This window comes from Temnothorax nylanderi, unplaced genomic scaffold, assembly GCF_030848795.1.
Source record: "Temnothorax nylanderi isolate EJ_2023f unplaced genomic scaffold, tnyl_v1.0 TNYL_tig0093_pilon, whole genome shotgun sequence".
NCBI classification, from domain to species: Eukaryota; Metazoa; Arthropoda; class Insecta; order Hymenoptera; family Formicidae; genus Temnothorax; species Temnothorax nylanderi.
The window spans coordinates 100,091-116,175 of NW_027249155.1; the positions used below are offsets into that span (position 1 = coordinate 100,091).

The 16,085-nt window shown below is 39.0% G+C and overlaps 1 protein-coding gene across 3 annotated transcripts in view; it reads right to left on the minus strand.

Annotated features, from left to right (window-relative positions):
- Salm (spalt major) overlaps positions 1-16,085 on the minus strand; it is a 72,692-nt gene that overhangs the window by 5,385 nt on the left and 51,222 nt on the right. Inside the window, exons 2-7 of one of the 3 annotated variants that reach the window (XM_071710904.1) lie at positions 7,354-10,716; positions 3,773-3,906; positions 2,584-2,871; positions 1,716-2,058; positions 916-1,064; positions 522-695 (exon numbers count right to left, since the gene is read on the minus strand). In XM_071710904.1, coding sequence (XP_071567005.1) covers positions 522-695; positions 916-1,064; positions 1,716-2,058; positions 2,584-2,871; positions 3,773-3,906; positions 7,354-10,716 — 4,451 coding nt within the window. The remainder of the gene's footprint in view (positions 1-521; positions 696-915; positions 1,065-1,715; positions 2,059-2,583; positions 2,872-3,772; positions 3,907-7,353; positions 10,717-16,085) is intronic. The other 2 variants (XM_071710905.1, XM_071710906.1) reach the window with 2 other exon arrangements.

Genomic DNA, 16,085 nt, shown 5'->3' on the forward strand with positions numbered 1-16,085 from the left:
TAAAGGTCGAAATTGCGATAAAATAAAAATTTCCGCGAATTTACACGGAGTTGATTGTAACACAAACTTATCCCTGAAGGAAATATTTTGCTGAAAGTATTATAAAATCGATGAAAATGAAATGAAAGTTATTGCAAAATTACTGAATATATTTCAAAATAAATCATAATTGTCTTTATGATATGTAATGTAGGCAATACTGTAAAATGTAAGGAAAGTTAAATTATACTGTTGAAAAGTAATTACAAATTTTTTGAAATATTAGATATCATGAAATGTACTAAATTTAACTGAAGATTGAATTTTTATTAAAATATTAATCGAATAATAATGAAATGGGGTCAATTGAAAGAACATTTCAAATACATTTCAGTAAAATTTTTCATTACATTTTTAGTAAAATATTTCCATCAGGGATAGCAAGATTTATACGTTCTCGATGTCTATGAAACTTATCGCGATAATCGTCTTTGAATTATGCCGGCGGAATAGCTTCTCGCTTCGAGCGGTATAAGCATTACCTTCTGCTGAACGCCGTTAAGGAACGGCGCGGGAAGATACGGGTAAAAGAGGTCCGGTCGCCGTTGCAGAAACTCCGAGTCCTTGGGCGTGATTGGCAGGGGAGGTATATCCAACGACATCCGTCGACCTCGACGTGACGTTCCGTTGGTGAACATATGAGTACCCATATGCACCTGCGGTAGAAAAGCAAGAGAGAGACGATCAGAGGCGGTGTCGCGCGTCAGATCTCGATCGGGTAGGCGCTGATCTTTCATCGAGCTCGAGCGACGTTTACGCGTTTTTGGCGTTAGTAGAAGCGGTAGCGGCTAGGCTGGCGTTAGTAAGAGATTTTCGGGAGACTTGTAGAAGGGACTCAGACTTTTGACGGCAGCTAAAAAATTAATGGTGTTATACCTTGAGATTGCCTTTGGTGGTGAACGCCTTCTGGCAGACGGTGCATCGGAACGGTTTGTCGCCGGTGTGAGTTCTCATATGAATCTGGAGCGCCGAGGACGAGGAGAAATTCTTATTGCAAATCTGGCACAAATGCTTGCTCTGCACGCCTGCAAATACACATAACGGTTTCGCTAAACTGCCCCTGACTTCGTGATAGTGATATGCGATATGGTAGATGATTAAAGGATCGTTATTTCGTAAAAGTCTCAGTCCGAGGCTTTTAAAAATTGATTTGAAAATCTGAGGATCATGAAAAATTAGAAAAGTGCGGCATGAATAGACTCAGCGGTCTTTTCAAAGCTTTATTATTTTTTTTATACGCTAATAAGATAATAATTATACATGTCATAACACCGGAAATGGAAAGTACGATGCTACCATAGCCACAAGAAATCCAACTTGCCCTGTATGAATGACGGGACGAACAGAGTGAGCGTAACCCGCCACCAGCAATCCAGCGTGTACACAGAAATTCCGAAGCGTGTGGAAATAATGATGGACAGGAGGCAAAAAGGGAAGAGGCTAGCAAGCGTGTTGCGAAGCAGCAGCGTTTTGGGTACTCCAAAACTACGGTGTTCGTTAGCGAGAGGGGCTGCCAATCGTGATTGACAACGCGTTAGCAATGAGATATCGGATCTGCCGAGCGAAGCTGAATTCGGATAATACGGGTGGCGCTCGATGAAGAAGCAGATTGAGTTCTTTTTTTTTTCTTTCTTTTCCTTATGATAGCGAACGAACGCGAGCGAAATTATACTTACTGGCTGGTCTCTTTGGTGCCGGCAGCTCTCCCTCCGGCGATCTCTTTACCGGTATCGTGGACTCAATGGACGTTGGTGGCATCGGCGGGGGTGGTGGAGGTGGCGGAGGTGGGGGCGGTAGGCTCGAATCGTCGACGCACATCGGACTTCTGGAAGTCTCCTGATCCTGTTGCTGTTGCGGCTGCGGTTGCTGCTGCGGCTGTGGCGGTTGCTGCGGCGGTTGCTGCTGCTGTTGCTGCTGCTGTTGCTGCTGCTGCTGCTGCTGTTGATGCTTGGGATCGCTGAACAGATGTGGCGGCATATCGCGAATCTTGTGAGTCAACATATGCTGCTTCATATTACCCTGCGCATCAAAACACGTTCTATTGTATTTAATTAAGCAGTTGACTGCGATTCCTAGAAAAGAACAGTCGTAACATTGTTGCTCATGTGTGGCATCTGTGTACAATATATTAGCGATCTGCGAATATTGCCGTTGAACGCCACAGTACAGATACATGAGGGACTTTATACTTTTATTTTAAATGGGAAAGTCATCTCGCAATTATATATTTATATTAAAGTTACTTTACATAAGGATTTTAACACGTTATAAGGTACTTTCTTTTAATCGAAGTAATTCAATATTTACGTTGTTGCATTATTCCGATAAAGTTATCGCATGTGTTTTGCGCGGATGTATACATTTTGCTTAATCTCACGATAATTACGTCTTGAATTATTGCATTTAAGTCGTTCAGTTCAATCGCAAGAAGGAAGAAATAATATTATTACGCGGAAAAAGATAATTGCGACTTGGCCGTGACATTATCGACTGCACGAGATGAGAACGAACGCGTGTACGCTTGCTGGTAGAGGAGGCTCTTACCAGGAAGACGTGGTCCGAGGGTAGAAGTCCGAGGGCGGGTGGCATCAGCGGGGGCAGGCGGACGGCAGGATAAACAGACGTCAGCCTTCGCCCCCCTCCTGTTCCTGTCCGCCCCCGGTTCTTCCGTTCCTCAGGCCGCCGCCGCCTGCGTTTCGGTTTCTCACTATTTCCGGCGGCCGGTCTCGCCGGGTACGACCGATATTGGGGATTGGGTTGTGGGAGGATCGGACCCTTCGCGGCGAAGGGTTGGTCCGCGCAGGAACATACTTGCTGACCGGAATCATCGTTCTGAAAGTACAGCAGAACAACGAGAAGAGTATAGAAGTGGTGTGAATAGATATATCAGGAGAAGCTTTGCGTGACGAATGAGGTATTTCTAATATTTAATTAGCGATTTTTAACGTTTTATTGTCGACTTATCCTTAAAGACTGGCATATATTTTCATAGTGCGTTAGTGCTAGCGATAATGCTGATATATATGTATGTATAATATATTATTTTTAATAGTTTTATCATTCAACGTACATATTCCAGAACAAATTTTGCAACAATATTATCTCTGGAAATTTTATGTGGTGGTCAACAACTTGAACTTAAACTAATGCTTCAGATTTAAATAAATGTGTATGCAGAGTGCTTTTTATTTACGTCAACTGAACATACGAAAGATTAACATATTTGTGCATATTTTTCTCTCTTGTACTTGTATTTATCGTAGGGTATCTGAGCATTCCATTCAGGATATATTCTTTGGAAGTAAAGTAGGATGATAATTTTTCTGAAAGTAACAATATTTAATTCGAATTTTTAGCAAGGTATTATACAATCATGATTGAAGATATGTGCAGATATTTCTAAACAACATTGTTTTATGATGCCTCCTAACAGTTTCGAGAAGTTTGGAGCTTAAGTTATATCAATTCCAACATAAATCTGTCTGTTTTTGTGTGGAAATTATTCAAATAAAATAATATTCCTATAGCAGAGGATATTCCTAAATGCAGATATCAAGATATAATATCGAGATAATCAAACGTGTCACAATCAACAAGGTATTACGACATCGAAATATGAGTCACAAAAAAGACGACATATACAAACAAGAATGGGAGTAAGAAAGAGAGAGAGAAAGAGAGAAATATTAGCAATTCGCAATATTCGCTTTCGAGGTAAAATATATTTAATTACCTTCGTAGAAAAACCTCGATCGCATATGGTGCATTTGAAAGGTCGCTCCTTCGTATGGCTCCGGTAATGAATCTCCAATGCAGATTGGCACGCGAACGTCTTGTAGCAGAATTTACATGTGGTGTTGCCACGCACTGTAACAAATTGTATCTCTTTACATTTTCGATTCGAACCTTCGTATGCGTATATATTTCGACATTTCGAAATTTTTAATACATCGCGTTCCCGTTTTGCTCTATCAATGACCCGTATATTATGTATTTTTTTTCGCAATTCCTAAAACGTGATATACAGTCTGTCAAAGAAGAACGTGATCAGCATAACTTTTATGTGAATCTCATTAGCGAAGACGTTCTGCATGAAATAAAGAAATTCTAATTTAGGACGCGTTATAGAAGAAGACTCAGTTGGCTTTGTATCTTTTTAAGAAGAACGATATTTTTAACGCGTTAATTATCAAAGGCTCTTGACAAATATAGTGGCAATTTTTTCTTCACATAAATGGAACAATTAGTATGTGATAAAAGTATGACAGCTATTCAAACTTTGTCTTAAAATGTTTATTAGATGTCACGATTTTTCGAATACAGTATTAAAAGATGAGAATTGTCAGTAAGAGATTGCTATGAAGCATCAAAGATGGACTAGTCTGTCTTAATTGATCTTTTCTGTTGCCTGACACTAATTCCATTAAAAATGTTTGAGCTCTCACAAAGATGAAACTTTATGATACGAATACGATCATTGCCAAGCCATTGTGTCGTATTAATAATTTAGCGATCTATATTTCAAAATTATGCTTTGATATATATAAAAATTATATGTCGAAGATATCAAGTGGCTATTGATAATAGTTAATGTAATCGCGGCTTAGTTGTAATCGAGCACTATAAATGTATCTTTATCATCATAATTTTATAACAAAAAATTAATAACAAGTAATTTAAAAGCTATGCTGATCGCGCTTTTCTTTAACGTATTCGACTGCCACGTATTTACGTATGTTAACAATTAAAATTATGCCTTTAAAAAAAACTGATAAAATTGGCTTTCACAATCCCAGCAGGTATTTACTAATAACTACGAAAAAAATGTATCTAAATAAAATGAAACAGAATAATAGAAAAGATGAGAGTGAATTGTGGTGCAAGAGAATAAATACAAAAAGAAATTATGATAAAAGTTTATTTCCCAGTATTCTTTTCCAATAACGTGTATTGTCAAGGCCATTATCCTGAGTACTGTAATAAAGATGAAGATTGAAGTCGTCGTTTATTTATTAAAAAATTGTTAATACATAAATAAAGTTGGTTAACAAGTATTGAATAAAAATAAATATCAAATAAGAAGATGCGGTATCGAATATAAATAGATTTTAAATAAGGATTGTAAGGTTAGAGATTAAAAATTGATAAGTAAAAGTGTAAGTATGTAAAAAGGGAGAAGGGGCCTTTTCCCTACATTCCATTCTGAAAAAAATTTCAATTTCATTAATTTACGATTTAGTTTGGCAATGCTGGCTTTGCCTGTTCTCCGCCTACACATTCACTTTTCAATTTTTGAAATCTTTAAATATTTTATATAAAATTCTACTTTAAAATCTAAAAGAAACGTACTTTATATCGCGCAATAATTAGTAGGCTTGTTCTTTTTAGCTTAACTTGCACGGTTCATTTTTTCTCTTTTTCTTTTTGTGTTGGAGAAGAAATGAGAAGATTAATCGTGCAAAAAATTCAGCTAAAAAAAAAACAAGACTAGTGCCTTAATCGAACCTAATCTTTATCTGAAACTAACTTATTTATGTATTCACTTTGCATTTGCATTTGCACTTTGCATTTAATGAAAACAGTGACGAACTCTGTTACTAAAAAATGCATGTTACAACGGACAATTACTATATTACATTTTATATCATTCTTTATTGCAAGCCTTATTATTTCCTTTTGTTAATATAGCTTTGAAATGAATAGTAAATGATTAATAATAAGCATCAGTTAAAATTTGTATTACGGTACTCAATATTATGATCTTGATAATATATATTTAAGTCGTAATCGTGGGGAAGGATATGGGAAGGATAAATTTTTATCACATTTATTTTAAAACCAGGTGAAACGTTAATTTTCTTTTTTATAAAATAATTTAATCATTATACCAATATAATACACCAATATAAACAGATAAGTGCAAATATCAGTGCGACACAATAATCGCTTTGTACTTTTTACTTTGTACATTTTAGTGTTTCTAAAATCATTTTGTAGATATAGTTATATTGGTTTCTTATTCGCGTTAATGTTTTCTCAGATATAATCTTCCGAGAATTAGTTCCCACAAAAGTAGAAACTTAGGTCCTCTTCAGCTGTCAATTGACTACGAACTAAATGAAACATATCGAACTAAACTGCCCCCTCTCTTTTTTTATAGAGCATTCATTAAAAATAAAATAAAAAACTAATCTATTTCTAATACACTTTTATGTAACAAACTGAACTATATATTCAGTCACCCTCAGTATTCAATTATATTATTGTTAGATCCACATTCTAACTTGCTCTAAGCTTCATCGTATAAAACTTGTATGCATTATAATATTCTGTAAATATCGTATACATATTTATCACATTTATTTCCTAACATGCATGTGAGTATTAAAAGTGTTAAACACATCCTAAATAAAGACGCGACATTAAGTTTAATAATAAAGTAAAAATACTGGTATAATTACCGGTAAGAAATTACTTTAACGCATTACAAAACGACTGATATTTATGATGTATATCATCGTTATTAATTTGAGTTATAAATATGTTGCTATCTCTTTCAAGTTAATAGAAATAGTTAATAAAATTGAAGAATATTCCCTATTATTGCTCGCTATCTTTTGCCATTTTTTAAATATCTCAGACAAAACCTACTTGCCTACTTGCCTTGCTTTTTTTGTATCTTTTCCAATGTGAGCGGACATCAATCGTTATTGTATTAATGTGGAATGATTAACTTCCAGCCGTTTTCTAATACTGAGGCCGAGTCTTCACTTTTAGTTTTCTAAATAAAAAAAAAATAAAAAAATAAATGAATAAACCAAAATAAGTAAACCGAAATTGTACCGCTCTAAATACGACGAAAATCACAAAGACATTCTACACATTGTATAAACGTGACGCGGCATCGCAAGAGTTAGCGTGAATACAATGAGAAACAGAAATTATCGCATAACATTAAGAGAAATATAGAAAAATAAAACGATAAGGAGAATAATAATAACATAGATATATAGTAATATTATAGATACATAGTAAACATAAAAAAAGAGATAAAGAGAAAGAAATAAAGATGATTATTAAAACGAAGATAACAAGAAGAAGAAAGTTATATAACGGGAGAATGGGAGTGCTAGGTCCAGCTACACCACAAACAGGACATTGACATGAGACTGGACAAGACGGATACGTCACGGAGATAGGTATACTCGGCGATACTGGACTTAGCGATTCGCAGTAAAGAATCGTGATCATAGTTCGGACGAGGGACAAGGTGTAGCAGGAACCGCAGCCCGCCCTGATGCTAGCAGTTCCTACCTGCTGGGCCTCCGACAGCTAGGCCGAGCGGATTGTAAGTCGACGATGCGGCTAGTACCGCCGAAGTGGTCAGCGAGGCTAGTGGTCCGCTGCCGGGCCCGCTTCCCGGGTTGACGGCATTCATCGAGGTGACGCTGTTTATGTTCGACGTGCCTATCGTGCTGGTGGTAGGAGAGGACGAGACCGCTTGAAGTAGACCCGCGAACATGCCGAAGGGATTCGGTGGATGATGCGGCGCGGTCTGGGGTGGCGGCGTCGGCGATGCTGAGGCCACCGACGCTGGTGTGGACGAAGCGCGGGGTGTTAGGTCGAGCGGGGCACCGGAGGTCGGCGGGCTGGTGCTCTTCTCGCTACCGTTGTATCGGTGAAAGGACGGCGACCTGGCCACATTCGCAGTCGTGGCCGTCGTCGTGATGGTCCTCACTTGATTCTCGAGCGCCGCCAACGAGGTCGAAAATATAGGAAGCGTCACGTCCTTGTGCTCGGTCGTATCTTGACTCTCGTGGTCCTGCTCCTCTTCGACTTCGACGCTACGCCTGTCGCGATTCAATTCGCACCTCTCGTCGTCCTCTCTGTGATCTTGCTCCTCGTCTTCCTGATCTTCCATCTCTTCGCTGTGCTCCTCCATAAATCTCTGTCGTTGGTGCTGAGACTCCTCTTTCGCGTCAATGTCGCTTTCGTGCGAATGTTGCTCGATGGCCGTTTGCCTGGATGGTGGGAATCCCAAGGAGAAGCTCGCGCCGGTCGGATGTAGCGGCGGAAATCCTTGCGGGAGGAAAGACGCCAGCGGATGGTAACCGGGTGGGAACTCGTTCACTTCTGCAGCTTGGATCTGTTCCGGGCTGAGATCGGTAGGTTCCCCGGTATGAAGGCGTATGTGCTGCTGCAATACGAGAGCGTTCGTGAATTTCTTGTGACACACTGGACACTGGTGCAACACTCTGAGCGGTGGTTTAGCTCTGTGCACTCCCATGTGGGTCTTCAGATTGCCCTTCGTCGTGAAAGCGCGACCGCAAATTTTACACTTGAAGGGACGCTCACCGGTATGAGTGCGATAATGCATCAGCAACGCGCTCTTGCACGAGAGCACTCTGTGGCAAACGATGCACTGATTAGGATCGCTCAGCTTGTGCTCGATATTGTCGACTAGTTGCTGCAGCTTGGACGTCTCCGAAGTTTTCGTTATTTCGATCAAGCTCTCCCAGGAATTGTCATTACTGCCAGGCCGCGGTAGTAAAGTCGAATAAATCGCTGGATCCTTGGACGGATCGATCATTTCGCTTACGGACGTCATAGTTGGTCCTGCCTGGGTCGAAACAGGAAGACCGGGAATTTGATGATGAGCCGGCGGACCTGGAAACAGGATTCCGGCGAAGGATGTCTGCAGACTACCGCTACTCGCGCTACTGCTAGCCGGCGATGCTCCCGGGTACGCCATGATCTGTTGAGGCAAACGATTGATCGTACCTCTGCCCGAAAGGTTCTCAGGTTGCTCTTCTGTCTCCTCGTCCACTTCCATCTCTCCGTCGCCCTCTAAACGTCCGCTGATCTTGCTGTCCATACTACAATCCTCGTACGTTTGCGGCTGGGACGGTGGATTCGCGGATTGGGGTGAATTGAGGTATCGTCTCGTGGTTTCCTCAAAATCTTCGCTCTCCTCCTCCGCGGCTTCTTCCGCTTCCTCAGGTTCTCTCTTGGGTGTTATTCGCTCGGCGCCTTCCCGGCTCATCGGTCGCTGTTGATACTGCTCCTGCCCGGGCGATCTCTGCTCGAGCTTTATCTCCTCTCTCTGCTCAAGCTGCTGCTTTTGATGTTGTTGATGGAGATTGTCGTGAAAGGAATGACGAGAATTCAACATGGCAGCGGGAGAAGTGGGAGATGTCTGTGGAGCGGTGGTTATGGGTACTTTACTAAGATTCTCCGGCACATCTTGATCGTCCCGGTGATTAATAACTGGGGACCGGTAAAGAGGCGTCATATTGGATAAGGTGAGACTCAAAGGCATGGGCGGTTGTGGTGGGAGGAAACCGTGCGTTGTTGCCGGATGAAACGAGGGGTGATGAGAGGATGGTGGTGGCGGCGGCGGTGGGGACGGCATCGGTCTCTGCCCGGAAGCGATTTGCTGCAAGAGGGGTGGGTGGTATTTATCTAAATGTTCTGGAACGGGATTCGGGTTCATCTTAACGTGTGGAAATTTGGCCGTGTGCCTTTGGAAGTGGACCTTCAGGTTGCCCTTGGTCGTGAACCGACTGCCACATACGTTGCACTTAAAGGGTCGCTCACCTGTGTGGGATCGTATGTGGATTTGTAGCGCCGAGTCGCTACCGAAGACTTTGCCGCAGAAGCGACATCGATGCTTGAAGAAGGGCTCGCCGCGACCACCGCTCGATTTTGAATCGTAAGGAGAGAGTCGCGAGCCCTTGCCTCTAAACGCGAGCTCGTCGGCCAAATTGTTGGCTAGCCCTTGACTCGCGTTATCCAATACCTCCTGAGTACGCTTTTGAAGAATGTCCAGAGTGTTTGGCTCGTGAAGCGGCGGCGGATCGGTATTCGTTATGATCGATGAAGCAAGGGAAGCGCTTATCGAGCAGAGCGGCGGCATTTGATGTGGCATCGGCATTTGGCTGCTGGTGGTCGTGATGACGGTCGACGTCGCGCCGGACGACGATAGGGGTAGATTCAAAGGAGATGCGCTGCTCGTCGAGGTGGGTCGTTCCTGAAGCAGATTCGGCGTCAGCGGCGCCGGTGATGTTTGCTGATGATGACTCGGCGGACGAGAAGAAGGAGGTGACGCGAGACTCGACAATGGTTTCGGATGAATAATAGGGGACGACGAAGCCTCTTTGCTATCAGTTGGCTCCGTCGCCGACGATTGCATTACCGGTTGCCCGTGAGTGATCAATAATTGTTGCTGAAGTTGTCGAATCAGCTGTAATTGTAATACCTGTTGATTCTGAAGGGTGCACAGCGTGTTTTCCAGAAATGCCAAGTCTTGCAGCGCCGCTTCACTGTCTGCCCCAGTGAGGGCAGTGGCGGCGAACTGGGCGACCGCCACTTTTGTATTCTGAAGGGCTTCGAGGGTGACGTGACTAGTTCCAGCGGGCGGGAATATGGCGGTAGGTAGACCGCTCTCCACAAAGTTATTATTGTTCTCCGCATCTTGGCGATGATGTATCTGTTTGCGCGAGCCCTCCTCGTCCTCATCCTGCTCGTCTTGCTCATCGATACCTTCTTCCTCATCCTCTTCCATAGGATCATCATCGCCCTGATGAGATCTCGTCGCTGTGAGATCCACGGCTTCCTCGCCACCTCCTCCTCCACCACCGCTCTCTTCGCCGTCTGATGTAAAGTCATTTTCTTCTCCTGCAAAATAAAATGATAAAAATTGATAAATAACAAGTCACTTTTTCTATCTATAACTGATATATTAATTCATAGATATTATTCGGATGATTATACGTATATATTTGCTAAACGACGCATGCTTAATAGATTCCACATGTACCTCACGGCAAGGTTGATTTTTTCATATTACATGCGAATATGCGTAAGCTGATAGCTATACGACCAACATTAAAATGAGGGCAGATACATCAGCACCTGTGCTTTTAAAGTTTCACTCGGCGATTAACATGAGCGCCAAGGCTAACATGAAAGATAAGTTGACATCCCATATACATATTACACTCAGGATGTACGACGAAAGCGGAATTCTTAATGATCGCGATATGAAAGGGTTTCCGGTTCTTTATATCGAAATATGTTCTTTATATATAAAAAATAGTTATATATTTATTAGAGAGAGAAATAAAGGAAACGAGCGAATAAATCTTTATTTATTAAGAGAAGATCTAAGTATATACTCTAATATATTATAATACATTTTTACATCCTTTTTAGAAGCTAGAATAATAATATAAAAAAATTAATAAAATGTATTATAATATTTTTATATATGCACACGCATGTGTTTTTTTCTCTCAAGGCAAGATGCATAAGATAAGATGTTTCACAAGGTCAATACGTGGTATGATAATATAACCACTACAATAAGAAAAACTCGTCAAGTAAGATATTATTGATGTCTAAAATTATAACTACGCTTTTTTGGATAAAGTAAGCTTATTAGTTGCTCAGTTAATTAATTGACAGTCTTCGACTTCGTGTCACGTAGATTTCTTGATTCAATATGCATGTAAGTCATCAGTTAAAAAATTTTACTTGCAATGCTTTAACACTTTGTTAAAGACCGTTAGATAAAGAACGAATAACAAAGACTCCAATACTTAGCAATATACCAGAACAGACAGAACTTAGAAGTACACAAGTCAAAATAGCGATTTCTGTCTCTTTAATGACTGAAACTCGAAGTTTATTTTCTCTAATTTAAATAGACATATATCCAGCGAAATGCAGAACAAGAAAAATTCAAATATACCTCAGCTTGTTTATTAAAACATGATGACTGATATTGTTAAACGCTCTTTCGGAGTCGAAGAAGATAGAGATGTGTTCTACAGCAGCGATGCGGATCGGATTATGTACTATCTTAAAGATAGTACATAAAATAATTATAAGTCTATCTCACATTTCAAAGAGACGTTTGATTTTAAATATTGGACCAACTATTCTTCCTTTTATTATTTAGGATCTTCGAAGAAAATAGTATGCAGTACTACACTTTATTTATCAAGTTGTATTAGTTTTTATTTTTTCTCTTATTTCTATTATAAGAAAATTATATTTTTCTAGCATAAATAAATATAGATATTCGGTCATTGAACGGGGCCTAGTAATCATTTTTATGAGTTTTATATATTTTTTAATAATAAAACTGGAAATCAAACCTAAATTTCTCACTTAATCATTCTGCCACCAAGTCATCTAGCATCTCTGGACAAATAAGAGGTTCTATAATCTTGGTCTTTGGATCATTTGTAATCGATGTTGCAGCGTTATTGTACGATGTATTACAATCAAAAATTGTTCACCATGTGCCGAGAATATAATCACACATATACTTTCTCATTAACGATCGGATGTATGTTTATATACGCCTCTCGCAAAAAAGTTATTCTTTTAATTGGAAGACATACATATGTACATAAATATACATCTTACGTAATTAGAGAATTATTTAATTTAAGCATGTAAGATAGCGTTTCAGTTTTAATGGAGAGTTATATTGTAAGACCGAGTAGATAACTAGCGCATTTTCTGATAAATATATAATGACTCATGATTTCATGAAACTGATTAAGATTAAATCATTGTAAATTTCTTTTGAAAATTCGTAACCAAAGATATCTAAAGCAAGATCATAGATATTTGTTTGTTTATATGTTATATTGATATTGAAAGGCCGTTTTCATCGTTTGCCTCCTTTGTATTAGTTATTCATAGATAAATATTATAGTACATTCGATCAGTTTCGTAAATCATTGTATAACAGTGTTTAGAACAAATTAATATCAAGATGGTGATGGTCGAAAATTATTCTATACATGTACACAATAAATACAAATAGAATAATTTTCGACTATCACCAGCCTGATACACATATATTGGTTGTTATTCGTTCATTACAGTTTTGTGCAGAAAATTTGTTTGTCAAAAGTTCTCACGGGACAACTGACCAAAGTTGATTGAATCAAAACATTGATGAATATATATTATATCGAAATCCGTTGAAAATTATTTTCGCAAACTTAACTGTGATACTTGAGTATCTTAAGAACTGATCGAAAAAAACTTAGTCCATTAATCAATTTTGATCTCTTGCTTAAACGTAACAAAAACGATCCATTTTTCTAACAAATGATGATGGCGAAGATGAAAAATGGATGAAAAATCGATAACAATGCTGAACAAAATGCACGCAGATCCAAACAAAAGATCCAGACGGACAGTCCAAAACGGACTGTCATTAAGATATTCAAAGATTGATCTTTATTCCAAGAAATTCACGACGTGCAACTAATGGAGTTGGAAAGACATATTATGAATAATCAAATGCTTATAAATATTCGTAAATCAATTGAAACAATTGACAAAAAGTGTCAAGAACTGAGTAGAATAATGGTAAGATTTCGATGTAACTTATGACCCGATTTTTATGTTGATGCTCACTGTCTCCCTGTTTTGCTGCTCGCATCTTAACAATAAGCTACCGATTTTGCGTAAAATCGAAGGTACAACATGTTCTTCCTCAGGAAGTGGCACACTATACAATGGAATTTTATTTTCTGAGTGCTGTCAAACCGTTATTGAACTTTTTCTTTTTCCTAATAATTTATTTTCAAATAATTCTTATCTCTATTAATTCAAAAACTAAATTTTCTATTATTCATTTTGTATGTCTTCTACAATCATTTAGAAATTCTATAAGAATTCTTATAACACTTTCCTTAAAGCTCTTATCTCGCCAATTGTATAATCATATTGACATTAAATTTATTTTTACAATACATGTAAAGTAATAATGGATTTTCTGAGAAACTTATATATAGTTATGATATTATATAAAGTTATAATATTATAGACTTGTATAATTATAATTATAATTATAATATTTAGACATTTACGGCCGCTCTTGAGGCAGAACATCGTTCAATTTAATTATGCACGTCCGGTTCATTGTTTAAGACTAATTGTAAGAGGAACATAGTGTTGGAACAATGCCGACTTCATATTTCTTCAACTATTCGTAGAAAATTGTGATAACTTGACATAAATGTCTCTCTCTCTTGCCTTGTCCACCCTGCCGTTTTCATCTTGAAATCCTTTGTAGCAAACAAATAAGATTCTCTTCGAAAATATGCTACAAAATTCTTTCTTAATAAAAGAAAATCTGGAAGAGATTGAAGTTTCGTGAAATTTCCCATTTTTCTCATCTCACCGAAGAAAATGAAAACTTCTTCGGAATAGAAAAGTAAAGCTGCCTGACAAATGATAAAAAATTGAATAAAATGGTTACAATATATTATCTAAAGTTTTACATATAGAACTGTTTTCTAAATTAAAAAAAAAGGATAAGAAAACTTGGTTAAGATTTTTAGCCAAAAAATTGGCCAATTCAATATTTCTTTCCAAGGTTAAACTTCTGTACGAAGTTAATTTTAATGAGATGATGTTACTATGATGAGAAGATACTACAGGTAGTTCAAGCTATCCTTGATATATCCCCAATGAGACGTATCATGGATTGCTTCCTAGGAACAATATCAGAATTAAAAATATCTCTGTTGCTCTTGATAATACGAAGAAAATGTTTAAGAAGAGGCGTAATTGTGTCTCGAATAAATATTATAGAGCATTTTCTATTCAAAATTATAATTTTCACACAAATTCATTAAATTTCTCTATATTTATCGATGCTTTGATGATGATAAAATTATACTATCCCATTTAAAAACGATTGATTTTGAAATTCCAAAACATATAAGATTTCGCGAGACAACGAAATTATTTATTATTGGATTATTTATCTATTCAAGATAAAAATATTTAAAATGACTCACGAAACTGATCAAATCGTATCATTGTTACGAATTTCTTTTGAAAATTCACGAACAAAGATATCTGTAGCCAGATCATAGATATTTACTTATTTATATATTATGTTGATACTGGAAGGTCGTTAAAGATTGCCTTCTTCGAATCAGTTAGTTGTAGATAATTGTTATTCAATACATTTGATCAGTGAGTGATCACTGTATTTTGCACATTTTCTCGTCGCATAAAGAGCAAATAAATAGTTTAAGATTCCAACGTTAAGTAAGTATATATGTAGGCCTACTGGGTATTCGTCGACGTAACTTGAGGAAGCTCTTCTTCCTCAACCTGCGAGTGCACAGCTTCAACGGATCCGTTATACGCCATTTGACACATTCAAAAGCTTCCACTGGGTCTTTCGTCTTCGTCTTTGCCATTCCACACAGTCATTCCACATAGCACTGAGATATATACTATTAAAAATATTGATAACGATACGCTTGAGTCGGAAATCGGCGGAATGTAACTATCTCAAGATAAAAAAAGAAAAAGATATATAAATATATATTTTTTATATGTATATATACATACATGTATATATGGACCAAATGCTATCTAACAATAAGATTACTCATCGTCAGTCGAATATAGTAATGTATTAAAAATATCCTGAACAATTATTAGATTTCGTGCATCGTACCGTCGAGCGTAAGGACGAGAAGCAACTACCTGGTGAAGAACCAGTCTCATGAGTATGCGAGCAACGCCACCATCTACAGAGGCCCCACCATCACCGACGACGACGGTGGTGGCAGAGCGGCGATTTCCTCTGTGTGTAGCGTGTGTCCCACCACTCCGGATATACCACGGCGTGAACTTCCACCACCACCGGTCGCTCGGTGCCTCGGTTATGACATGGAAGGCGGCGCGGTTCATAAATCAGGGGGAAAGGGGGCGGCGCTTGCACGAGCCACTCACCGTCGAGTTATTAATTATTATCCAGTGCGCCGGGCGCGCGGATACCCTGCCGTCGACGAGCTCGCCTCGTCGCGCCACCGCCTACGCCGCCCGCGTTTAACCCTCCTATCCCCCAGCCCCAGATGTTCGCCAGCGGGTGGCCCGGAATCGCGGCGCCGCGCCGCGCCGCGCCGCGCCGATTTGCGCTCGATTTTACTCGCGCCGCGCGCAATAGATTCCAGCCATTTCGCGCGCGATCCCAACGATAAATTGCGGCCCGC